The sequence below is a fragment of the Malania oleifera genome, chromosome 8, assembly GCF_029873635.1.
Source record: "Malania oleifera isolate guangnan ecotype guangnan chromosome 8, ASM2987363v1, whole genome shotgun sequence".
NCBI lineage: Eukaryota > Viridiplantae > Streptophyta > Magnoliopsida > Santalales > Ximeniaceae > Malania > Malania oleifera.
In genome coordinates, this window is record NC_080424.1 from 63,974,358 (window position 1) to 64,001,635 (window position 27,278).

Genomic DNA, 27,278 nt, shown 5'->3' on the forward strand with positions numbered 1-27,278 from the left:
AATTTTATAATTCTTTAGAAAATAAAATAAAAAAATAAAAACAATTTTCATAACTAAACAAACCCTTCTTTTATTATACTCACACTATCAAATATTTAAAAAAAATCAAAAGTATATATTCTAATATTCTTAAAACTTTCTTAAAAAAATATATATTAATGATATACGAAACAATTTGATATATTCTATTTTCTTTACCACCTCCATGACAAAATGTGAAAACGTTACAAAAAAAAAAAACAAGATAGAAAAGAAATCAATTTATCATTCTGAATCCACGGATCGAGTAAGCTAATAAATTAAAAAAGAACCATGTCATATAACATCATTTAAAAAAGAAACTCGTCTTTGAATCAAGAAGGAATAAAATTGGATAATCTTTGCAATTATTATCATTTCTTTTATTTGATAATTCTATCGAATCCATTTTCGAACTATAAGGGAAACCAACAATTACCAATCTATTTGAAATCACTAAATTCAAACTGAAAATCTAATAAGGAATGGGAGGCACCCATATCACCGGGTAAGGATGAAGCAGAACAGAAGAAGACGTGATAATACGGGAGACGAACAGCAGATTGGCAAAATGAAAAACTGCCAGCATTTGCCAGTGGATATACGACTGTACAAAGTCATATAAACATGTATTAATTTGAATTCCGAATCTCTCAAGATTTTCTCCTAACAAATATTATCTACATGGACTATTTGTGCCCTCGTTCCTCAACCAAACCCAAACCCTTCGTTGGCTTCATGAATGGCAAGCAGCAGTCTCTCCTCCAGATGCTGTTTGGAAGGATACTCTGGCAGGTCTAGCTGGTTGAAACTGCAAGAAGAGAAAAAGGGAAAAATTAAAAGAAGTAAGCTCTGGATGATATCTGTAAACTGTCTACAAGTATCAGATAAGAAATATAAAACAAAACAAAATTAAAAACCAGCAAAATATTATCTACAACCGCAGCACAGAACAGAATTTGTGTCTATGCACGCACGCGAGAGGGAAATGGGGGTATACCAAGTATGAGCAGAAGGCAGGTGTTCAGGACTGCCATATGCCTTGTGAATTTGAAACTTCTGCGAGCCTGAAATTCCTTGGAGTGCACTAAAGCCCTCTAGGGGTACCTGCAACAATTTGAGAAAGCATCATTCACATCAGTCATGGTGCATTTTAAATAAAATACATAAATTTTTTGAAGTTTTGACTTCCTGCTATCAAGATACAGGCGAACTTTCTTTTCAATAGAGGTTCAACTTGAATAATGATAGGGCAGTGAGGGTTTGCATAAATAACAAAGCCTTTTGCAGGTTCAAAATTTGTAAGGAGGTTCATTCAGAAAGACGAATCCTAGTTGTTCTCCAGAGTGTGTACAAACAGATCCTATCGTTCTAGTGTGCTGCCCACCCCCCACCACCCACAAAAAAGACGAACAAAAGCTCCAAACAAGACAAAGTAAGAACTCGCACAATTACTAGATAGAAATACAAGTATAAAATTTCTAAACACGCATTTTTTTTTTTTTTTTGGACGAGTAAACATGCCAATTGAGGACTGCATCCAGGATGACAGTCCAATTGAGTGGTGAGGCCCATACAAATGGCAGAGGTGATTCAAGGGGAACAATAGACCTCCACGGTTAAAAGGAAGAAGAGACGCTCACAATGAGAGTTATAGGTGCCAAGAAACCAATGCATATGATCAGCAAGAAAGAAACATCAACCAAACAACAGCGCCCAAGAATCTGGAAACTGATCCTGAATTCTCTCTTCCCACCCCCTATCAAAAATAGAGTCTTGCAACCCCATGGAAAAAAAATTGAAAAAATAAAAAATAAAAATACAAACGAGCAAAACAAAACAAAAAAAAAAAACAATAACTTCCCAATCATTCAGAGAACTCCAAAATGTCAATGACAGAAATATCCACACCAGCAACTTCTAATGAGCTACCATTTCTTTTTACCTCATACAATAGCAAACAATGAACAGAATATATCCTATACAGGACACTCACAATGAAGCCAAATTATCTTCTAATTCTCAAGCTAATGGGTAAACGACATTCCACATTCTTAAAATAAGGAAAGAGTTCCATTCCACAGGTTAAGGAAGACAGTTAACAGCTTGACACCTCAGCACTATCTCGTCCACTGGAGCTCATATACTTTATCAAAATACACAAGGATTCCAAATTTTAATAAAAACACCCAGTGTCACTTAGCCAAAACAGCTTTGAGGAATGACAAACAATAATGAGGTTTCAGGGAAAAGGGCATGAAAGAATGCTATCACATTACCACAATTTACTCATATAAAAACTGTCTAAATGGTCTATAGTAATCTTTTGCTCTAGGGACATGGGTCATCAAATTCCAAGTGACTGCAAACCAGTGCTACATAGAGCATGGCACGTTCCAGTCCATGGAATGGGAATGGGATCACAGTACAGCACATGATCTAAAATGCAATACATTAAGGGTATACTTATATATTGGTGAAAATGTGTGATGAATGTTGAGGTGTTTTTAAATCTAAAAGTGATTGCCTTGGTAAAGTAGATTAATAATTATCAACAATAAAGTTATAATGTGATAATGCTCAACTTTTACTAAGAGAATATACACTGGCTGGAAAATATTGAATTAAAACTTCAGATTGCTAAGTACCAAATTTCAGAATGTGCTTACCAATTCATGGTTGACAGGGGTGTTAGTGTTTTCTAGTTAACTATGCTGCAAACCTTCCATAATGTATCATGTCAACGTCTTTAAAAAGACAAACCTAAAGGGGAATTTTGCCACATAGGCAGAAGATTTTGTACCCATCGTCCATCCCAAGTCCGCCATGAATTGGGAAACTCAAACATCTAATAATATCTTTCTCACTTTAGGGTCTTTACCACGTCCCTGTTTCTATAGGATCAGTCCAATGATCTGAAGCACCAAGGCATTCAACTAAATTTGACCCATTCCAATTTTATTCATTATATCTCAAAGGATATAGCAAGCTTCCAGTGCATATTCAGAACAAAAAGCTGAAATGCTTTTACCATATTCATCCAGACAAAATAAAAATAAAAAAGAAGTAAGCTGAGGAATGTATAACATGTTCCATTGACAGCTTTAAAAGGTTATTTACTATTTTTTTTTTTTTTTTAAATGTTCTATTTCTTTTGAACAGCATTCAACTACCTAAGTCACGTAACAATAATCATGGACAATTTGGTTTTCAGCTTTCTATTTTCTAAAGAAAAATTTTATCAAAATTCAAAGAAGAAGCTTTGAAGCACAAGACAACAGCCTAAAAAGAAAAGGTGCCTAAAAGCATGGAAAATACCTTAGAGGTTCCAGTCACAAACTGCAAAAGACGAGCCTTATCCTCCTTGCTAAAACCTTGAACCACCTCCCAGAACCACTGGATAACAGGAGATGCAGCACTGTATCCAGAATACTCAGTATTCGCCCTCATATCATCCACTGAAAAAGATTTACATAAAAATATTATCGAAAAAGCATGTCTAAATTTTCTAAGGATTGAAATTGAAAGTGGAAATGCCTTGGAATCGGAAATAGGTAAAGAAACAAATTCCAGTACTACTCACAGTCAATATCTGGAAGACCACTAATCAACAACTCCAGTTCCTTATCATTAAAGATAGATATTAAATCCCGAGGAATTAGTTCATTAAACCCTTCCAAAAAAGCATTTATTTGAGGACGAATGGCAGTTGTTAATCTGTGCTCAGCAACTAAATCAACATATTTATGCTTGTTCTCCTCAGTAACTCTAATGTTACGTCCACCCGGTATTAGTTCATAGTCAGTTACCTGTAATGTTAACCAAATTAAAACATTGTAAAGAAATATGTCATCAATTCAAGAAAAAATTACAACAGGATTTGGGGAAGAAATTACCTGTGTCCTTTCATACAATATCAGCTTTTCCTCATCAGCATCAATGCTAAAAGTAAGGTCTGGAACATCACTTATATCATTCTGCAAAAATAAGAAGAAAAAAGTTTGGCCAATACCAAAGTTAATGTAATGGACATGCACAATTTATGATAACCCATGAAAATATTTGCTATTAAAAGTTTAAGGCATTGCTCAGTATCATGTTTTCTTAAATTTTTTAATTGTATTTGTTGTTTTCATTTTCGTTTTCAAACTATGACAAAATTGAGTAATTCAATGCATTTGTTTCTGTTGCACAATGCCAAAAATCTAAAACCATAGTGGCAGGTTGCTGCAGCAATGCATTGCCAGAAGAGGCCAGGGACGGTTCACTCATTCCCCTTTACTGCCACTACAGATCCCCACTCCCCCATCTGTCACCATCGCAGGACCTTCCCAAACCACACCACACCCTCTTTCACCTCCCCAACCCCGCTACTACATTGTACCATCCTTCATTTAATCTATTGCAATGGAAGCACGCAAAGGATGGTTGAGAAGGCTGATACAATTTTGGTCTTTCCAAATCAAGTTTTTCCTTCATAACATGCATAGGACATTGAAGCACACATGCACAAAGGTTTAGTTATGGATATTCTTTTTATAACAAAAGAAGAGATTTCATCAATTTATTAAGAATGAATTTACATAAAGGATAATAAGACATCTCCCCATAAAATCTGGGGCAAACCAGAAGGAAAAACTAAGAATAACAAAAAAAATAAAAGAAAACAAATAAAACCACAACTCCCAAAATCAAATCAACAGATTATTCCAATCTTGCTGAACTTCCAGAAAGCTCACAACCTAAATATATAATTTTAGTTTTCAATGCTTTTAACTTCAATTTCAGGTTTTTTTCATAAATATACTTTTTCTTTTTAATTTGTTTACATCTAATGTATCGTAACCAAACAGGTTTTCAGTAGTTTTTTCCCGAGTTTAACAGGGTTAGTTTTTTATTTTCATTTTCTGCTTTCTATTTTTGGTGTTTTTTTTTTTTTTTTTTTATTCAGAGTATTTTGAACAGTAAAGGGAAAAGCCCTAGGTTCTACACACAAATTAGATCAGGAAATAATAAATAAATAAAAAAATCACACACTCATACCTCAAGCATCCACTTAAGATTTTTGAAATAATCAGGATCAATTGCTTCAATATCATGATATGTAACCTTAACCCCCAGGATATGCTTGTAGAAAGATCGAGTGAAATGGACATCCAACAATTGTCCATCGAAAAGTGCTTTACCAACCTGCAGAAAATTTTAAAAATAGAAGGATAAACAAATAGTTAATGATCAAATCCTACAAATGGTTCTTCCTAAAAATATTCCTACAAATGGCAATTTGAAGGCACTTACAACTCGACCAACAAACTTGAAGTATGAGAGATGTTCTGTTTGATAAACAGAGTTGGGGTTCGGCTGAAATGTTGATTCATTGCCCACAGTTGTAAATAATAGCGCTCCCTTGTCAAAAATAACCCTAGACAACAATTGATACCATTCCCTTGTAAGTCCACCAGCATCAATGCCTTCCTCCCCTTGAAAGTGAACAGTCAACCTCCCTTTCAAATCTAGAGTTGACCGCAGTCGCAGTTGGTTATATGAATCTTCAAGAATGTAAGCTCTCCTAACTGAAATTCTAAGAGGACTGTGATGATGATCATGCTGATGCTTTATCTTTGATCTGAAGTGAGAACGTTTATTATCAAAATCTATGAAGCGGGGAACCTTCAGCATAAGTGAGAAAGACTTCTCTAGCAACCCAGGATTTTGCCGGATGAAAGCATTAAGAAGCTTCCGGTGCTTCTCTGAGAATTTGACAAAAGGAATGTGTTTTTCATCAACTTTTGAAACAATTCCTGATGTCTTCTGCTGACCAACAGAAGTAGTAGCATCTTCAGCATCAGAAACTACAACAATACCAAAGTCATGACTTGCACCTGACTGCCCTGGATGCAACTTCTCACACATAACAAAGAAGGATTCTATGTACGGTAGGATGTTCTGTGTACCCGCAGGAAGTGAAGGCATTACATCCAATGGTTTAGATGCTGAAATTATAGCTGCAGTTGTCGAGTCAGGAGTGGAATCTGAATAGCTCTCTATTTTGCTTATGCAGCTGCTTAATTCCAGCCATAAAGGCTCCAAAGCTGCATTTATATCCAATATCTGAGAAATAGCTCCTGTATGATCCTTTTCGTGTAGCCTTTGATGATCCTTCTCTCTCTCATTCATTGAACTGATGAGAGAACTTAATGCCTGCAGAACCCTCAGAACTGCTGCCCCATCAGAGGATGCTGAACTGAGAAGAGCTTTCTCAGCTTCTCCAAACATGTGCAACTCATGCATAGCAGATTTCGTTAGATTGCGCACGGACTTCGCTAACTCAGTAATGAACAAATGACCATGAGATGGAACAATGGCCACCAACTTCTTCAATACCTCCGCCACAAGAGCATATGCATTATCTGACAGACTGGGTGAAGGACAAATGTTAGACCAGGCACAAATGTCAAGAAAAGCATATAAAACTCAACATTAAAGGACAGGAATAATATTCTGAAATGCACGAGAAAAACTAAGGGCCTGTCTAGTTGTTAAAAACAGTTTCCATTTTCCAATTTTAATTTTCCAAAGAATTACTAACAAAAAAAAAAAGTCGGCTAATTTTTCAGTTTTACAACATTTATATAAAATAAATAAATAAAATAAAAATCTTTGACACTAATCTCTTGTGAATAAAGTTTTATTTTTCAATCTTAAATTTTCAAATAATTACAAAAAAAACCACCTTGTTTTTCAATTTTTCAACTTTATATAGAAAGTTAGAAAACATATGTTTATTATTTTCTAGATTTCGGATTTCTTACACAGCGTTTGGAAGCTTGGGATTTATATATTGAACTTGGATTTGTGTAGATTTTGACAAAATACAATATAAAATTATATTCAGTTTCTTTCAAACCAACATAAATCCAAATCCACGCACCAAAACACATAACCACAAATAGTACCTTAGTACCATATATATTTTTTGAGAAATTGGAAAAAAAAAAAAAAAAGTTGTCTTTTTTGTAAATATTTTGAAATATAGAAATAAAAGTGAAAAACAGTTTGCACAATTAGAACTCCTCATTTTCTACCTTTTAAATACAAGTCTTTAAAAACTAAAAAAATAAGCTGAAATTTTTATAATTCTCTTAGAAAACTAAAAATAAAAAATGAAAATTGTTTTCCGCAACTAAAGGGGCCCTAAACTAGCTTCAAAACATGTGTAGAGATCAGACATGGAAAAATGCTGCTGGGTAGAATGTAGATTTTTTTAGGGTGTAAGTGTATTAAGATCATGAAGATCTATATATTACAATAAACAACTTATTAAAAGTAAATCAGACTCAACGTGTGATGCGCATGTCATTTATTTTTTCTTGCAGTTTTTTTTTTCAAAAGGTACTAAACCTGGCAAAGTTTATTGGTCAATTGAATTTTTATTTAGCCCTATAGAATTCGAATTGCTCATCTTTGTTTTGTTTTGTTTTGATTGAGCATAAAAGAATGAAAGAGTTCCTCATTTATTTCCATCATTGTATAGAACAAAAAGACAAATCAAATATCAAATAAGGAATTATTATTCCTCAGTTGTAAATAGCCAAATTTTGACACCAAATGCTCCATAGATAGTTATTTTGAGTCTTCTTTTTCATCTCTAATTACTCGATAATTTCCACAAGCACAAATTCCAGTTTTTATAAGCCCAAAAATTCTTTCACAAAATAATCCATATTGGTTTTGTAATGAAAAGTATAGGGTTTGTCACCTCTCCAACCATCTCTCAAATAGGTAGGATTTTATTGGCCCAAGCACTTATTTGTTGAGGAGAAACTAATCCAATATGGAGTTGTTGATGCTTGTACCAATTGATCATAGAAGAAAGAACACCACAAACATGTCACAAGAATTCAGGAAAACATCAAAAATAGAAATTCCAAGCATGATGTATCATTGCACAATCACTTCTTTTAACATCTAGGCATAGAATGGCCAACATGCTAAAGCAATCCTTGCACTTGACATACAAGTAGCAAAATAAAATCTACACATTTTTATTTTTTTACAGAACAATGTTGAGATAAGGATAGAACCGAAAATGAGTTGCAGAAACATACAAGTATCAAGGTAATCCCCCATTTTCAATGACGACAAAGGCAAAAGTATTAAAGTAATTAAATGCCACAGGAAGTTCTTAATACATGCACTGCATTATAGCACCTATGAGAACAAAACATGAAAAATGAATACAAGAGGCAATAAAGTTGTTAATAAATGCACTGCATATGTAGATCTATTGCCTATGGGAATAAAACACAGAAAAAATGACTAACATATTTCCAGGTTATGCAATTGCAGAAGAAAAAAAAAAGCACCAAAATTTTTAACAAGAAACACGACACAACCCAACATACAAATGCGTGATAATCATGCATCTTCTACGTACCCTTCTCTCGCAAGAAATGAACATAAAAGCTGGAGTTCTGCTTGTGGTAGATTAAGTAAAACTGTCAGAGAATCGCATTCCCCATTCGCACTAGAAGTTGAGGGTTTGGTGGAGTCGTCAGCCTTAGAGGATGTTACCTCAATAGCAGAGGACGTAGCACCAGAATCTGCACTTACCACAGCATCTGAAGCTGAAACCTGAGGACCAGATCTTTGTTCAGGAGCAGATGCCCCAGAATTGCTGGATGAAATTGACTTGCTTTCAGCATCATCAATGATTACCTCCAATAAATTCAGGAGCTGAAACAACAGAAGCATAAAGTATTAGAACATTGAAGCATGCTGAATATTATATCAGAAAATATTTGAAAAGCTTTGTGTGAGGTGTCACCTGTTCGAGATGAGTTATACTCCTTAGGTAAAGGGGTTGATTCAAAAGGCTCAAAAGCAGTGCAATGGGCACGTATCCTTCATTAAGCTGCTTTCCTCCTGTTTCAACCTCTTCAATAACCATCACAGCCTTGCCACGAGCCTGATCAAGATTCTCCGGCTTTTGTAGGACTGACTCAGGCAGTCTAAACTGAAGCAAAATCTTTGCCACATAGGGATGATTTCGAGCCAAGTAAGTGAGAGTTTCAAGAATGCGCCGAGACACTAGGGGAGGTACTCCTATAAAGTAAAAAATCAAGGCATAAAGAACTCGTAACTTTCTCAGGGATGACCTTTTTTAATAGAAAAAGAAGAAATGTCATTAAAGATGAAATATCATATCACAGGTATGACCATTACACCTCAAGATCACAAAAGGGGCAACAGAAAAATTTTGACAAAAATATTACCCATAATCTTTAGCCCAAAAGGAAAAGGGTATAAAAACTCCACATTAACATATACAAAGTTCTTATGCTTAATTATCTTTTTGAGTTTTCTCCCATCTATGTGAGCAGTCCAATATAACCAGAGTACACTAGCATACAAAAAATACCATAATTTCAGAGTGGGAAATAATTTGCGGGAGAGTATAGAAGTTTAAACAATGCATCTGGTATAGAGTATTTTAAGCTTTATGATTAATCCTAGGTAAAACTTTGTCAACATTAATGTATGGGGTTGATTAAATGCTTGAGGAGTTTTGAGTGGATACATTTGGTATGTACAGCAAATAAAAAGTAACGTATAAACTAGGCACTAAGCCATGTGGAAAAAAAAAAACCACAATTCTTTTTTTTTTTTAAGTTTTAGGTGTGGCTAGAACATCAATCACTATGATAGTAAAAACATCATATCAAACATAGTCTGGAATTTTTTTTTTTAAATAAGTGTACCTGAAAAATGTACTAAATAATTTTTTTTATAGAAAAATAAGAAAAAGAGAAAACACAAGGAGCATAAGAAATCCTCCTTAGGAGAGAAGAAAACCAAAAACAACAGAGAGGATCAAAGCAGTACAGCAAAATGTACTAATGAAATATCAGCCACATAAAGAAATGACTCAATGTATTGGTCATTAGTGCATGACTTTACCCGCACGTGCAAATGATTATAATATAATTATATGATGGGGAATGATGAGTTCCTGGAGAACCACAGATCCCTCATTCGAGTCACTGCATGCCAATGACTCCTTGGGGCCACCCCTGGGCCCCATCATCATCCACTTATACTGTTTGTAGGTGCATGGGGATGGACAGCGGTTCCCAGAGTAGCCATCTAATTTGTAATTGTAGCCATGACCTCCATTATTCAAAAATATTCAGACAAGTAGAGGCCTTTAATTCATTTTAAGTGGTGAGATTTAAAGCTAGTAAAGAATACTACAAACTGAAATATCCAAAACTCTGAAGCAAAGGTACTTAATAGGTTAACAGTATCTGTTTCTGTATTGAACACAGATGCTCGTCAACACTCAGATCAGTGTCCTATACTTCCAAATCATATCAGATACTTAAAAAATGTACCATGACATGTCCACAAAGCATCTTATACCATTTCATGCAATGACATGTGGCATGCATCCTATGCATGCATGTGAATATTTTTAGAAATGAATCAACATCGCATTTGGAAGCATGAGTTTTAAGCCTTGAATTTGGATTTTTGTGAATTTTGATAAAGTACAATTTTGTACCATATTTCATTCAATTCATAGATTCCAGATCCATGGCTTAAATTACGTGCTTCCAAACCCCACACAAATGAATATTTTTAACAAGTTGTAAACCACAAATGTTTGCATTCATTTTTATTGGTCAAAATTATTTTAATTGCAACTATTAGATAATTAAAGAAACCAATATGACAAAGAAATAAAATCTTTAATTCCTTGTACTTCTGCTTGTTTCATATTCTATTTAAGCCTTTTGATACGGGTTAGTAGGTCGCATACTTTTTATATGGCAACCCTTGGAATATGTGGCACCGTAGGGTTTGTTTTATTGTACACGTGCAACAAAACTAGCATACAAGTATCTCAACTTTATGGATATAGCAGTTGCTGGCAAGGAGGAGATTATAAAGAGTTCATACCATCAAAGAATTGAGGACGAGAATACATCACATTACTCTGGCAAGCATACAGCCGATATGATGGTTCAGCAGCACTTAAGTCATTGACAGGCTTCCTTGTATCAAGCATCAGCATGTCCATCAGAATTTTCACCAGAGCAGTTCTAGTTTCACTGTGGGCGCACAAATTCAGGAGAAGCCTTTGCAGCTGGCCTTTATAAAGTGGCTGCAAAATTGTACTAGTAAATACATAAAATCACAAAGGACAACAAAAATACAAAGGATGAAGCTGTCATGTTGATTGAACACCTGAACCACACGAAGCAACCGAATCATGGCTTTCAGAGCTTCTGAGTCAACTAAAGGAGCCCCATCAGCTTCAACTGGCTTACCTCCCATAGATCTGCGTGAAATGATGCTCCCACCAGCTCGATCTAGGTTGGATCCAATACCCTCACCTCGTCTAGAAGACTCACCTCTACGGCTTCTAGGGTACATACCAAAGAGTGTACGATTATGATAACGATGTGCAAATCTTTCTCGCAACATGTGTGCCTCCGCAACAAGAGCAGGTGTGAGATTCGCAAGAATTGCATCTGACGATGTTAGGAGAACCTGAGTATGCAAATTACAGGGAACATGTGAAGTGAAAGAGACAGGTTTCAAATCTATAAGACCACAATCCAATGCCTAATGTACCTCTTCTCGTAATTCTGAAGGAAATGTTGCAATTATTGAAACAGTGTCCATTTCAACAGGTTGACCTTCAAGTTCTTGTGATTGATGTAGCCTTTGTGCTTGCTGTTGTGCCAAAACTTCTGCTCGGATGTCTGGAGGAAGAGCTGCAAGAAACTCTGGATCAATATCTCCAGCATTCGGGGGTTCAGCATTTGAAGGCTGCGCCACTTGACCCTGTTGAGCTGAAAGAACTTCAGCACGCAACTCTTCAGGAAGAGCGTCCAGAAATGCAGGATCAATTGGTCCAGAATCAGCACTACCATTGATGTGCTGCTCCTCAGCTGGATCACCCTGATCGGCTTCTGCACTAGGATTTTCAGAAACCTCAGTTACACTGTGAAGGGACAAATCCCTCACACTTGCAGGAGCTGAATTACCAAATGATACATTTGTTCTTCTTGAACGAGTTGCCTGAACATCACCCAGAGGTATTCTATCTGCAGAACCTTGCCTTTCTCCCCCACCATCATCATGGCCATCAGCACTTCCAATTTCAACATCAAGGCTTCTAAGGCTTTCACCTAATGTTGCCCCACTTCCACTACTTTCTTGGCTCACAGCTTCAACATCCCGCACAGCCACATCAGTGTGCTCAAACTGCATTTCAACAGATTGAGAGTGCATGCTTGAAGCATCTGCTCCTTGCTGAGATTCATTCCCTGTAGGCCTGATGTCAGCATTGCCAGATCCATCTGCTGCTGTAGAAGATGGAGGGGGAACATGATCCCTTTCACTGTTACAATTGTTTTCAGCTGGGATTTCAGGTCTTACACCAGCTTCTGGTTCTTGTAACTGAGCAGGTTCACCCTGACTTTGAGGTTCCACAGCTGATGTGTTCTGATCAGAAGTTCTCTCAGGGGTTGGTCGCCTCAACTGGGAAACAAGCAACTCCTCAAGGCCTTGGGGTACAACAGGTGCATTTGAAGTCCCACCATGATGACTGTCATCTATCCACAAATTAAGCCGGTGTCCATGGCGTCCATGCCTCAATGACCTAAAAATTGTTTCCAATCGCGATGAGGTGCTCTCTGAGTTCCTATCAGGGAAGACCATATCACGAGCATTCTCTGAAAGATCAAGGGCGACAATCAGCGAACACATGTCAAGAGCTTTAAAACTACCGAACAGAAGTACAATTAAAAAAGGTGAATAAAAAACTAGGGTTTAAACATTCAGAATTTATATGGCAATATCTTCAAAAATACAGTAACCGGAAACTAAAAAAACCATCAGATGAGGTCACCTGTCTGTCTCAAAGAGGCTGTGGTGAGGGAGGAAGAAGGTTCCACTAAAAGTGGATGGTGTGAAGGAGCAGAGTTGTCACCAGTTCTACCCAAGAGACTGTAAATGGATGTAGTACGCCCTTGTCGTCTAGAACTAAAGACTTCAACAGGCATCACGTGGAGAGTCTCATTGGGAAAATTATTATCTCTATCAAAAACCTCAATATGATCAAAAACATTTATTCCATTGATGCTCTCCTCAAGCCTAAGTATAACCCCATCCTCATCATCATCGTCGTCGTCATCCTCTTCCTCCAACACCTCCTCATCAAACTCATCATCATCAATCTCATGATCATCCTGATCTGTGTCAGGATGTGGCAGGTGATGGACTTCATCTTCTTCCAGATCATTATGGTCATCATCCTCATCTTCATCTTCATCTTCATCTACTTCGTCTCCATCCCCAGACATTTCCTCATCATCATCCTCGTCAACTATATTCTCTTGCACACGTGGCTGGATTTCAAATCTTATCCCTACTGTATCAATGCCATTTTCAAGACCCCTCGCATCCTCTGAAGTTTCACGCATATAATCATCTTCGGTAGCAGGAGCAAAACTTCCAAGATCCTGGTCATGCTCCATATCATCTGTGACAGCTTCAGAGCTGCCATTGGTTTGTGCATTACTAAAAGACTCAACATGGTCAGCTGCCACAGAATCATGATTTGGTTGAGATGTTTCCATGGGCTGGGATATATCACCATCATTATCAGCTCTTCCAGTTTGATTACAGTCAGCAGCTTTTGTTGAATTCTCACTCTTCCCAGCACTAGAATCTGCAGAATGGACATGTTCCTTGGTAACCAACTCCAGAGCTTTAATAAGCCCTGTAGCAACTTTAGGTGAGTCAACATGATCCAGGTCCAACACTTGAAGAACTCGAGTCAGAGACCTAACAAGGCCAACATCAATAAAAGTTGCAGAAGCTTCTGCTGAGATGTATACACCTGAAGGTGAGCGAGCAGCCAGTATATCATTGAGCAAATCAATAAACGCTTGAATATCACTGCCTGGGGCTTTGAAACCAGAAGGTAAATCAACAAAATCATTGAAGACGTTGCTGATATCTGCAAACACCCTCTTCCTTGCCTCTGTGGAGCGAACACAAGATGCCACCAAAAACTGACCAGCCTTAGTTGCTAGTTTATTCCTCCAGTCACCATCTGTTTTCTTCTTCTCCTTCGAATTTCTAGAATATGGAAGAAACTTGTGAAGAATATGATGGAATATTCCACCAGTGCAGTATCCAGTAGGACTCCGCTGAGGAGGGCCCCTGCTGCTACCAATTTCAACATCTCTTCGGAGCAGAACATGGACAGATGAAGCATACATCAAAAGAATTTCGGTCAAAAGCTTCAAAACAAAAACAATCTTTGCAAGGGATGCAGAAGCTTCCTGGTTGTGGGCTTCATTCTCTTCGGAGACAGTTGCGATGGCTTTTCCCTTTCCCTTGCTTGCAGCTATGTCAATGTCCATGTCACTTAATGAAGTTTCAGGTAGCGCATTCATCACGGCATCATCTTTCAAATGAGGCACATAAGTTATTAGAGAATTCAAAAGAAGCTCAATCACATTAATAAAACTCTGGGGGGATTTCCGATGGACTTTGACATTCTTGGAGTTTGAATCAGGAAGTTTGCCCTGTCCATTCCCAGAACCAGTAGAGCCCATATTACCCATAGCAATTTTTCCATCAATATTCTGTGGTTTATCTTTTTCCACTGCTTTGTCCTTCTCTTTATCTTTTTCTTTGCATTTATCTTTGTCTCTATCTTTCAACAAGATGATATATGGTCTGTCACCTACCATTTCAACTTGGCACACAGACTGAGCAGCTTGCATAAAAATAACTGGATCCCGTGAAATTACAGAAGTTAAATTCAAGAGAAAATTACGAGGACTCAGTCTTCCATTGGGATTTCTGTTAGCCGCAGCCACAAGGCTGTGACGTATCTCAGACTCCATTGCTTGCTGCAGAGTTTGGGGATCTTCAAGGATATGACGGATTATAGTAGCAGCAACATTGTCAAAACCAGAAAAGAGGCTACTTGTTGGCAAAGAAAGCAGAAAGGGTAGACCTCCAGCATCAAGAAAACTAACAGCAACAGAATGATTTCTGGTCAGAGTAGAACAAAGCTGCAGAATAGCATGCATCGTTTCCGATGGAAGCTGATTCTTGATGTAACCACAAGCAATCTCAATAAGTCTCTTCTGCTCCTGTATATCTATATGCCTTGATGAGGATCCTAATGAAGACTTGTTTTGCTTATTCTCATCTATATTAACAGATGGGGATTGACAACTTATGTCATCCTTCTTTAACTGCTCAAGAATTTCAAAGTTCAGTTTCTGATCCACTTGCAACATACGGTCAGTAGCAAGAAAAGCAGCTGTTACCCATTTTGGCACATCCGGCTTCCCTGTATTGCACAAACCAGAATCCCATTGTGAAAGTAGTTCCAATGCTAGTTTTACTAGTCCATTCTCAAAGGCAACTTCTCTTGCCATTTTGTCTTCATGAAGAATTAAAGCAAGAACATGAAACAGAGCTGATAGCATTGCATTGTTTCCACGGTCAGAAATCAAATTACAGAGTTTCACCTGACTGACAATAAAGGAAATAACATTGGATCTGTATTGACCATCATTCTGGGAGCATATCATTACAAGCAGATCACGAACTGGAAAAGCTAGATTTTCCTTCATTTGCAAAAGCTTCACACATGTCGATAACAACTCATCCACAGGCGGAAGCTGAGTCATTTCTTCCTCAAGTTGCCGACTGTTTTCATTTGAAACATCTTCCCTGGTGTCTGGCCCAGAGTTCCCAAGAGACATGGCAAGGGCACGAGCAAGTTCATCATCTTCTTGGCTTTCCTCGGGATGTGAGAACAACCACTCCATTGCCAGCTCCACACTATTGGCTCCGACTTGTCTTAGAGCTTCTTCTGCCCTAGACCTGGAAAATCCCATCTCAACAATTGTTGAAATAGCTGATTCATTCGGAGGAGGACCAGTTATTCGAGCACCAGGATTACTGTTGACACTTTTTACTTCAATCCCAGAATAAACGTGCCGAATAATAGATATAACTGTAGATATGAAATCATAACTGCAATCAGTAAACTGTGGGTGAGTCCAAACAGGAAGCACTGCCTTCAGCACCATGGATTGAAGGACCTTCACAAATGTCTCAGCATCCCTTGGGAAAGGAATATCACCACTCATCAAAGGTTGTGCAAGCAGGTTTTTCGTAAAAGGAGATAAAATAATAGATGACGTTACCAAGTGGTCCATAAATTTGGCATAACTAGCTAAGGGACCATATATCCATGAATGATCAGTTTCCTCCTTTTCATCTTGCTTCGAGTTTACATCGTCAGTCTCCATAGGAGAAGCAGGGGCCCTATTGACCGTAAAAAGCAATTGACTGGTGGCTTCAAATGTGGTCAAAACTGATTGAACAACTCCACGTCCATACAAGCAATTTAACAATATAGGATTACAGGAATCTGGCCTCTCCAGTAGAATTCCATCAATGAAATCAATAACCTTACCGAAGTAGCGACACTTTGTTGATATAGAAACCTCTGATCCAGAAGGATTCACATGACCCCCAAAATTCATGAGTTCCAGTGAGGTTGAGGCGAAAACAGAAGCCACTGATTTTGAAGGAGGAGAAACATTAACAGTATCCTCCCGTCGACGAGAAGGAGACAACATTACCTTTCCCAATTCTTGAAACAAATGAGTAATGTGAAAAGAAAGTGACCTCACCATGTCACAACAAGATGAGTAATAAGTTTTCTGCTTCTCATCTTCCTTTTTACTAATATCTCCAGCAACATCAGAAGAGCTGGACTGATGCACTTGATGACTGGCTCCAGACCGCAGGTTTGGAGGATTATCATTACCCAGTCTTTGGTGAAAACCAGTGGCACGCCCAAGATCACGATAAAGATTCAAAATATCAAAAAATTGGGATTCCACATTCCATCCTGACACCCTTCGCCTCAGCAATGGATCAAGAAACTGACGAAAGGAGTTGAATCTTTGCTCTTCAGTTTCGTCTGTGTTCAAATCCGATTGCTGTGAGCTTCCAGCTGAAACAGCACCATCATCCTCTATTTCAAACTTGGCATCATCAAGGAGTGCAATCTGCCATAGAACTTCACGATGGACACGTCCAATATCTTGCAGAACATCCTTGCTATCATTTCCAAACTCTGTTAGCAATGCAGTTGCCCAACGGTTGTCTTTGGAGGCAGCAAGAAACAGAAGGAATTCAATAAGAAAAAGTGAAGAAAACAGACCACTATCTAGTTTTGCTCTAGGATCCAGCAAAAAAGACCCTGAAACCACACTAAAACCAGTCAAAGCTTTCTTTAATTGGTCCCTGAGGGAGGAACAGAAGGCGCGCGCAAGTGGAGTAGAATGATGCTGACTAAAACCCTTAAAAACCACAGTGCTGTGTAAAGCAATAGCCATCCCTTCAGATGACTGTGCAATATTAGGCCGTAATAGAAGCTTAAATAAAGATTCAATCCCAGATTTCTCCACAAATAATCGGCATGTTTCAGAATTTTCCATAGTTTTGTAAAGCAGTGCCATCACATGATATACGCATAGCTGAATGAATTGTTCATCACTGATTCCTTCATCAACTGAGACTGCACTAACCACAGGGCAATTATTTTCATTTTGTACATCTTCAGAATCCATTTCCATTTCAGCAGCCCCATTGACTTTTCCTGTTGCCCTAACATTACCATCCCCCATGGAAGCAATCCTATCAACAATTTCAATAATTATATCAACACCAGTGCTTCTCAATGAAGATACATGACGCAGAAGCTCTTCCAATGCATTTGCCAATGTTGAAATGCCATCATTCATTGCTCCTATATATTTCTTTGTGGTGAATATGTCAACAAGACACCGTAATGCTGAAGTTTCTTTCACTGCCTCTAAGCCTTTGGCATTGAGGCAAATGGCACCAAGACCATTGGGAACACAAGTGAGAGCCTTTGAAGAAGGAAGAATTCCAGCTACTACTGAAGATAAAAATGCATCCGGAAGACCCAATTCATGTAAGGCAGGAAAACAAGTTGGGTCTTTGTGGATAATTTCACTCATAACAGTGACAGCTGAGAAATAAATATCACCTCCAAATTTATCAGCGTTCCTGAATATCAGTGACAGAGTGATGGGCAAGGAATTATCCTGGCAATTTTGAAATCTGGTGGAATTTACAGGGGCATATGTAGCAGACCCAAGTGCCTTCAACAGAGCTTTTATAAGTCTCTTTTGGGTGTGCAACTGAACATCATTATATCTTGAGCATTCACCAATGATCATTGAATTATCATTTGCTCCTTCCAAACCAATAACTCTATGTACTTCTATTTGCAGTCTGTGAGCTAAAAGCTCTACTCCCCCCAAGTCTTTAAACAGTGTCACTGCTGTATTACTGTAATCCATGAGCTTTTGCAGGGTTTTTACAGCAAGAGAGACAAGATGCATGTGAGTTGGATCAGAATCCTCCAAAAGAGGTAAGAATGTGGGGACCATTCCAGACCCCCTAATGACACTCATAGAACTTGTAGATGACATGACATGGAGCAGGTAGAATTGTAGAAGTGCTTCAACAAAAGCAAGAGACGATGGATCATTTGAATTGTTCAAAGACATGACTGCTCTTTGGAGCACATTTAGGAGAATCATACGATTTCCCCCGGCAAAATTAATACTTGATCCGCTCAAGATACGTGCCCGCTCATGCGATGATGAATATGCAGCCAACTGAGCTCCCAAGGCAAGCATAGCAAGAGTTCTAATGGTTCCAGGAACAGTTTCTTCTGACCGCACAATCCTAATTAACTCATTTGTGTACTCTGGTTCATTAGCAAAAAAGGAAACAAGTTCATCATGAGCATCGTTGGACTGCACAAGCACAATAAATGCAAGAAGGCAAATCCTACTGTACAGCCTGCATATTCTGGGAGAACGAAAGGCATGAGCATATCTGATTCTGTTCAGCAAAGAAAACCTGTGCTCCTGAGGTACATTGTACTGCTCAATACACTGTTTCATGAGTAATAGGTCATCTTCCTTACGCATATGCATATCTGGGATGTGTATAACACTCGAACAAGAAGATCTAGCACAGCCACTGCTTTCTCCAATGCTTTGTGAATTGAGCCCATGCAATTCAAAATAAAGGGTTGAACCTAACCTGCCCTGAGACTTGTCACAATCATTCTGTATTTCAGAAGGAAACAAACAAAGTCCTTCCTCTTGGGTTTTCTCATTTGCAATAACACATGAATACAAGCCCAAGCCCTCTTCCTTGCTTCCCCATCCTTGTGCTAGAGACAAGATACAGCTGTTTACTGAGCCACATCCAATCAACTTCCCGCTCGGATGTAGCTTGGAGGGATTTATTTTAACTAGTGCAGAAAGAGTCTCTAACGTAGCTATGAGAATCTCAGGATCTGTTGATGCAAGCAGGAGCCTGAAATGCTGGTGAGAAGAAGATCACAAATACATCAAATGGCCAGAACAAATCTTATAGGGCAACAAGAAAAAATATCTACAAATTCAATATGAGATTTAGAATGCAAGCACAACATGATAATTTTTGGGCAAACAACACTAACCTCGCCTAAGGTTTGGCAAAAAGATGCAGAGGTTTCAAAATTTTTATTGACAAAAATGCTACAGACCTCTCCTAAGATTTGCCAAAAAGACACAAACCTCTCCTAAAAGGACACATCTTTTTTGCAAAATACAAGGGGGAAGTTTTGTATTTTTTTTGACAACTCAAGGAAAGTCACTAGAATTTTTGAAACCACAGAGAAGGTCCTCGAAATTTTTGACACCTCAGGAGAGGTCAATGCCTTTATGTCAAACCTCAAGGGACCCTAATTTTTATCTTTTTACAAGCCTAATAATTTGTACTCAACTATCTCCCACATACCTCCAAGCCACCAAATGAACTCTTGTTATGGCAATTCTCTAAAATTGTTTGCATCACCCGTAAAATTTGTAGAACTGCAAGTTTTGGGAATGGATTATCATCTTCTAAAATGTTGTCTGATAGTAGGATATCATTCCGACAGGATAAGTACGTCTTGAAATATGTATCAAAATGCAGAAACAATGGCCTCCAGTGATGAAAATTCCCCTGAAATCAAAGCAATGAATAAGTGAACAACAAAATAAAAAATATAATATTTAAATAAGATGAACTTATGACACATGGTAGAAAGTAGGGCTATCACCTTATTGTACTCCCAACGAAAGCCAGAAAGAGGAATTGCTATATCTCGTAATGGGCACTGAATCACCTTGTCGATGAATGCTTTTATTTTAGGAGGCTGCAAGAAATCATACAACCATGAAGATAGGAGACTTCCCACTCACTAGAGAAGCAATTGTATTCCCTAAGCCTCACACAGTTGAGGAACCCATGCAAGACTGCGTCTACAATATATACAAAATCCAGATACACAAACAATTCCTAAGACCTCTGCCTTATTGTTTAGATTCCCAGCAACTACAATCCAAGGGACACAGTTTGCAAAACTAACAATTTAACAATAATAATGATGCAATCTATGCAACATATATGCTATTACTACATTCATAGGCATGAAGACGAACTATGGAGCAAATGTTGTTTTAGACGTTAGGGACCATTTGGTTCACGGTGTTTTTCAACACTCCCAGGAATGTCATGTCCATGGTTGGGACTATAATCCGACATGGTGGTAATATCTCATTCCTTGGGAATGAAGGATTCCCACAAAACAGGAAATCCCATTCAAATCCTCCGCCATGGGTAAGTCTAATGAGAATTTCATTCCCATGGGAATGGTACTTTTGGGACCAAATTGCCCTCACCATTTTGTCCGGGAAATTTAATGCCCTCATACTATAGTACTATTACACACTATTATTATATATTTAAAATAATAAATTATTATAATAACAAAAACAGAAATCAATAAAAAAAATGGAAGAAATATTATTATGTTATTATAATATAACATAATGGTTGAAATTTTGCGACCAATTTTTAAAAGGGAAAAAAACAATTATATTAACAACAAACCAAAAAGTACAATAAGGGGAGAACAAGGCGCCATGCCATCCCAAGAACAAAATCGGAATAACCAGAAAAATTACAGAACCGCTGCCTGCCAATCCCTAATAAGATCAGGCAGCAGCAAACCCCTAAAAAGCCCAAAAGAATGGACCCTGAGAGAGGCTAAAAGCACAGCTCTATCTCATAACAGACCCAGGGAGGTTATGCAAACCACTGAAGGTTCTGGCAAATAATTAGTATTTATGTTAATTATATTGTTGAGTGTTGAGTTTTTTTATTTTAATTTATGGTGGTTGAAATTTTAACATGGATCTAATTAGGTGCCATTTTTAGTAGGTTTTGTGCTGAGAACATGATTATTATTCATATATTATTTAGACACAAGCCAACTTATCCTCGTTGAAATGTTTGCCAGGATTCCCATGTTGACCAAACCCAATCACAGGCACCCTATGTACATTATGGGAATCTTACAATGTGAAAACCAAATAAAAATCTTCCCATGAGGCATGCATCACATTCCAAGACTTCCAAACATTCTCTTAAAAAATCTAATAAGGTTCGCATTTGCAGCTTCAAACCTTTTTAAGCAGCAATCCTATCATACAAGCAACTAATTTGGGCATGTATAAAACCAAAACACATATTTTTAGCATGCAATGAATTATTTCCATTGTGGTCAAGGCAACCCCTCCAATCAATGAGACAAATCATTACTAGCCCTGTGTCCAAAGCAAGATATTGTGGGCAATTTACTACATGACATCTATGCTATTAAATCGAGACAAAGAGAAGTGACAGTAGGTGTCAAACTATTGGAAATATTTGATTTCATGGAGTAGGAGGATTTGATCAATAGTTTGAAATCTGAAAAACCAGTAATCTATTATGCCGCTTCAATTCCCCTGCATTTTATAAGAATTATGTACATGGTATTATGGAATATACAATAACTTAATACAACATACTCTTATAGAGCATGTACATTATCTATACTATTAATTAAATGAGGAAGAAGTAGTTTTCAATCAACATTTTTTCTCTTCATTATTCCTAAAATATTTTCAGCCCTACAAGTTATCATTTTTTTAAAAGATCTACAAACCATGGATACATAAATAATTTAATATAATAATTTCAAATTTAAAGTTGGAAGATATTTTTAACTCCATTATCTCCAAGACCCCCATCATATAAATAACTTCCATTCTTTCCTCAAAAAGGGGACTATGGAACACACATGCAGCATGCGCCACATCTAGTCTTAATTTATTGTAACTCGTGAACAAAGAGTATGCACTCCTTATAAAGGGAAAAATACAGTTTAAAAAAAAACCATTATATTTTAAATTTTCCATCCTTTTTTATGTTTGGTTGTTTTTTTAGGGGGTGTAATAAATCAAACTTTTAAAAAATAATAATAAAAAAATAAATCATCCAAAAGCCACACAACCAGTAAACTTCCTAGATCTAAAACTTCCATAGAGAACTTGTGACAGCACAAAATCAAACAGTAAAAAATCTGTTCACTTGTGCATATGCATATTGTGTTCTACATATTTTAACCCACAAAGTACAAACAATCTGAAAATTTCCTTCACAAGTGACATCCTGTAATCCGTGAATTAGTTTGTACAAGTTTCATTTGCCACTATAATTTTTTCAACTATTTTCTCCTTGAAAAATGTAGTTCTACCTCTATAGCTTAGCTCATGATAAAGTCGTTAATTTTAGACTTGATTTCCCCCAAAGTACCCCCCAAGATAACCTTAAACACCTGCATCAACCTCAGTACATCTGTGAGTGATATACAAAAGTTGTACAAATTTTCCTCCTTGAAATAGATTTGATTTCTTTTTAGTAATTTAGTCAGTAAAAAATTTAGAAATTTATCCAGTTAAAAACAAAAATATGCTTTTATTATCTAAGCATCTGACCATTGTACATAATACACCCATTGCCTAGGCACATACCTCATTATCCATGGAGGCTCAACTCCTTAAGCATCACCTAGGTGGCTCCATGGCATTGGTTATGGCTAAAGCTGAAAAAATGAAGCTACCTCTATTGTTTTTTGTATGATACCATTGGCCGAAATCTAAAACTACTGGCACAATCAACTATGCATGAAGTACTAAAATTCTGTAAACATGCACAACTATGAGTACTAAAATAACTCCCAACAAGATCAAACACCAACACATAGATGATATCCCATGATTTTATCACTTTACATCAACCCAATCAGACAAAAATGTACACTCCTTTGTCCTCTTAACTCTTAAGTCAAAAGAGCTACATCTCATTTATGTTGTTTCTTAATTTGAGTCAATACTTTGAGGATAAGTATTATCCCATAATACTAGTTTTTATTTTGCATCATCAAATCCATTTTCAAGTCTATCAAGGTCTTATGCGACCTGGTCCAAGCAGCGGGTTCTCAAAAATCCTAAAGACCTCTTACTTCCTTGTTGTGAAGACAAAAAATTTCTAAAGAGACTATTGATGAACAACAAAAATTAATCTTTGCTGTCTTCCTGGATGAAAATGGACATTTCACGTGATTTTCTTCAATAGGAGTAAATAATTTTAACAAAGCTGCTAGGTCATAACAATGTTATTAAATTCCCTACAAAAACAGCCATAGAATATGAGCAAAGAAATTAATTTATATTGACTATTAACAATGAATTGATCAGTTATGCAATTCATCACTACATATTTATAACAGCAGCAACTAATAAGGTATATGAACTCCAGTTTTTTTATCAAACCAAAACCCCTATGTTAAAAAAATAAGCCGTCGCCAATCACAAAACGGAATTCCATTCTAGCAATCCAAACAAGATCGTATTCACAATCTATTAAAAGAATAATGGTACAACTAAAAAACCCCCCTATTATCGCATGTTAACAGAGAAAACAAAGCAAAATTGTGCGTGCAGGGAGAGAAAGAGAGAGAGCGAGAGAGACTTACTGGCTCGGAGTCGAGTTTAAGAGATGGACCTATGGCTTCACCAGACAAAAGCCGCCGCAGCCTCGTCGGCATGCTCGATCTTAGGGTTGTCATCTCACCTCAACTTCTCTACTTTCAGATACTGAAAATAACAGAAACAAAAAACAAAAATACAAGCAAGAGAACCAAATTAGAGACTCTGATTTTAACATATACAAATACACAAAAAAGTACAGAAAAAGATTTCTATTGAGAGAGAACGACACAGAGATCAGACGGCAGAAAAAGCCATTAACAGACCAAGAAGGGAGAGAGAGAGAGAGAGACCTGGTTCTGGAGACAGAGAAGAGCGATGGATGCATACACATCCGAGTTCGACCATACAAGAGAGAGAGAGAGAGAGAGAGAGAGAGATAGGAAGCGAAACCCCAGAGCAAAGAGAAATGGAACTAAAAATAATTGATGGTATTTTGTTTAACCCTCGAGGAGGAGAAATGGAGTGAGGGCAGCGTTTTTTATATGAAGGCGGAAGCTCGAACAGTCCCCACCACTCCACAGGATCCACAGCCAAGGCGGTTCTACCTCCGGGTAAATCCAACTAGCCCACCATGGCAAATAAAAATAAAATATTTTTGAAAAATCCTTCTACCTTTCTTTTTTTCTTTGTGAGACAATGGTTCGTCATTCCTATCAAAGCCCGACTTAATTATAAAACTAAAATTATCACATAAAATAACTATAAATAAAGCGGCTAATGGTGTCTTCTAAGGGTATTAGGGTTGTATGAGCTAGAGAAACGAAAAAGATAATAATAATAGGACAAGTAGTAAAATACCCTCGTGTACTCTTTGTAAGATTTTATACTTAATGAATTGAGAGGTTCACGATTCAATTTTCAAGAGATACCTTGCGGTTCTAAGATTAAGTACTATTATTTACGAAAGAGACGTCCTATTTGGGCTACTTCAACTATATATGGAATGATTTTTTAACTTCACCTTACCTTTGTTGACTTGATAGCATTAAGATTGATCTTGGTTAAGCTTGACACAATTGGATAATGTGTAATATTAGAGTCATATATTGTTGAAAATCTAGGTTGGTTGTATGGGCCTTGGTTCATGTATTGGGTCGGAGCTACTCAACAAAGCTATAGTTGTGTTTTCCCACTTCCATATGAAATGGGCTTTTAACTTCATTCGGCCTGCATCAAACTAATAGTATTGAGATGGAAATTGGCCAAAAGTAGGCTCAGTAGTAAAGGTGAACAAATGTCGAATAAGGTCTTGGGTTTGATTTCCCTTTAGGTCTCCTTGACTTGCCTAAGGGCTAGCTGTTGCAAGTGCACTCAATTCCCTCTTTGGTTTTGGCAAGGGGGTAAGGACCCAAAGGGCCCCGACCACCCCAAGTTTCTCAAGATATCAAAAAAAAAAAAAGGAAATTGGCCACAGTGGATAAAAATTGATGAAATGGATGGATGACTTGGACTATTAGGGATTGCACTATTGATGATCTAGGTTGATTGTCTTGGGCCTAAAGCTACTTGTTAAGGTAAAAAGGTATGTGCCCAAGTGACACTTGAAAGTGTTATTGGCCTAATCAAATCTACAACACATACTACCATTGTGATATTTTTTTACCCTTAAACAATATTCACCACAAGGGATCAGTACTTAACAAGGTGCTACATCACTCCTTAAAACACATCATAACCCACTCTAACATTTGGAAATTTGACTACTAATAAAAGGACCTCTCTCTTATGAGGGAAGGACATTTTCCTTAAGTTACAGCAAACCCACGTAAAGTGGGCTCTAAAGACTTGGAAAAAATAGTAGGGAGAGAAACCATCTTGACCACCAATATCGTCATTAGCATAAGCTACCACTTAGCCCAACACCCACAATCACTAAGTACTAAAATGCAACCAAAAAAAAGAAAAAAGTAAAGTAAGCAACTACTTTTAAAAAATAAAAGCCACACTCATGGGAGCGGTGAAACACTCCATATTCCTTTTCACCACAATTTTATTCACCTCATCTAACACAATTTTCTTAACTTAGGTGAGTTCCCCCTTTCCTTCCCCCTAGGTAGGCTTAACCCCCTTTGAAAGTTGGGTAAATAAAATTTTAAGCTTTGAAAAAGCCAATTTGTTGTTTGAAGCTCAAACAATTGCATATGAAGCAACATAAAGAAAAATAACAACTTAAGTGAGAGAGTCAAAGATGGAAGAGGATTCATGACTTCTGTCTCCCATTCAAATACTTGCATAAGACTCTTTTCACACAACTTCTACATGACAAAAAAAAAAGAAGATGAATTGTCCTTTTTTTTCATTACCTTGCTTGCCTGTATAAAACTGAGTTGTTATACTATCCTGAGGTGTTGCTAAATGAAAAGATATTATCAACATCAATGAAGGTTAAGTCATAGATCAAACTACTGAATTCATGAGTCGTAGACAAGCAGGCTCAAATGGCTTACACCTGTCATAGGGTAAACCTCGCCTCACTAGCCCTTGCCTAATTCTACTATAAAGACCAACAATAGAAAATAATTCCCTTTCCTAAATACAACTTACAATTTCATGATATGGTGCTCTTAAAATAGCAACTACACTCAAAATATTAAAAGATATTTTTTCCAAATTATTTTACTATATAAGTATCCTATTTTTTTTTTAATAATATTATAAAATCACACACATGTAATCTACATCTCCTAAAATGAGAAATCCATTTTGGTCATTTCATAGATTTCACTTAACTTGTAATTTATTCCCAAACACTCACAATCAAGCTTTTCTCTTTAGCAACTCATTTTCTTTTGACAATGAAGGAACAACCATTTTATAGGAACCTGAACCTACTCATTATCATTAGCTCACTTTTAACAATTTTTTTAAGGGAGATTAGTGTTAAGCATCATTGAGACTAGTTGAACATTCACTCTCTGAGAACACTTTGTGTATTTTATTTATGCGTACTTAAAGTCACATGATGAAAACTTCGCTCGATAGAGTCTTACCAATTCATTGACAAAACAAAATAGCTAGTCAAGTTTCCCCACTTTGAAAGGAAGAAGCCAAGACAATTGCTCGTGTTCCAAAGGGGAGTAATTGTCTTAACTGCATAATCAAGGCATAAAGGACAAAAGACTACCAACTTAGAGGCAAAAGAGAAAATGGAAGCAACTCACCCATTTGCTACTCATACTTGAAAACTCA

General features: G+C 37.1%; 1 protein-coding gene across 1 annotated transcript; it reads right to left on the bottom strand.

Moving 5' to 3' along the window:
* Nucleotides 1-369: 369 nt before the first annotated feature.
* Nucleotides 370-24,603, bottom strand: LOC131161499 (E3 ubiquitin-protein ligase UPL2-like). Its single transcript, XM_058117309.1, has 17 exons — nt 24,380-24,603; nt 24,074-24,194; nt 20,270-20,365; nt 19,966-20,172; nt 12,941-19,508; nt 11,659-12,764; nt 11,269-11,574; nt 10,981-11,185; nt 8,846-9,123; nt 8,456-8,754; nt 5,317-6,436; nt 5,062-5,208; nt 3,915-3,995; nt 3,602-3,827; nt 3,337-3,476; nt 1,019-1,125; nt 370-829 (listed from the first exon to the last, which is right to left on the bottom strand). The coding sequence occupies exons 2-17, from the start codon at nt 24,164-24,166 to the stop codon at nt 727-729; spliced, it is 11,082 nt and encodes a 3,693-aa protein (XP_057973292.1). The 5' UTR covers nt 24,167-24,194; nt 24,380-24,603; the 3' UTR covers nt 370-726.
* Between the last annotated feature and the right edge of the window lie 2,675 nt (nt 24,604-27,278).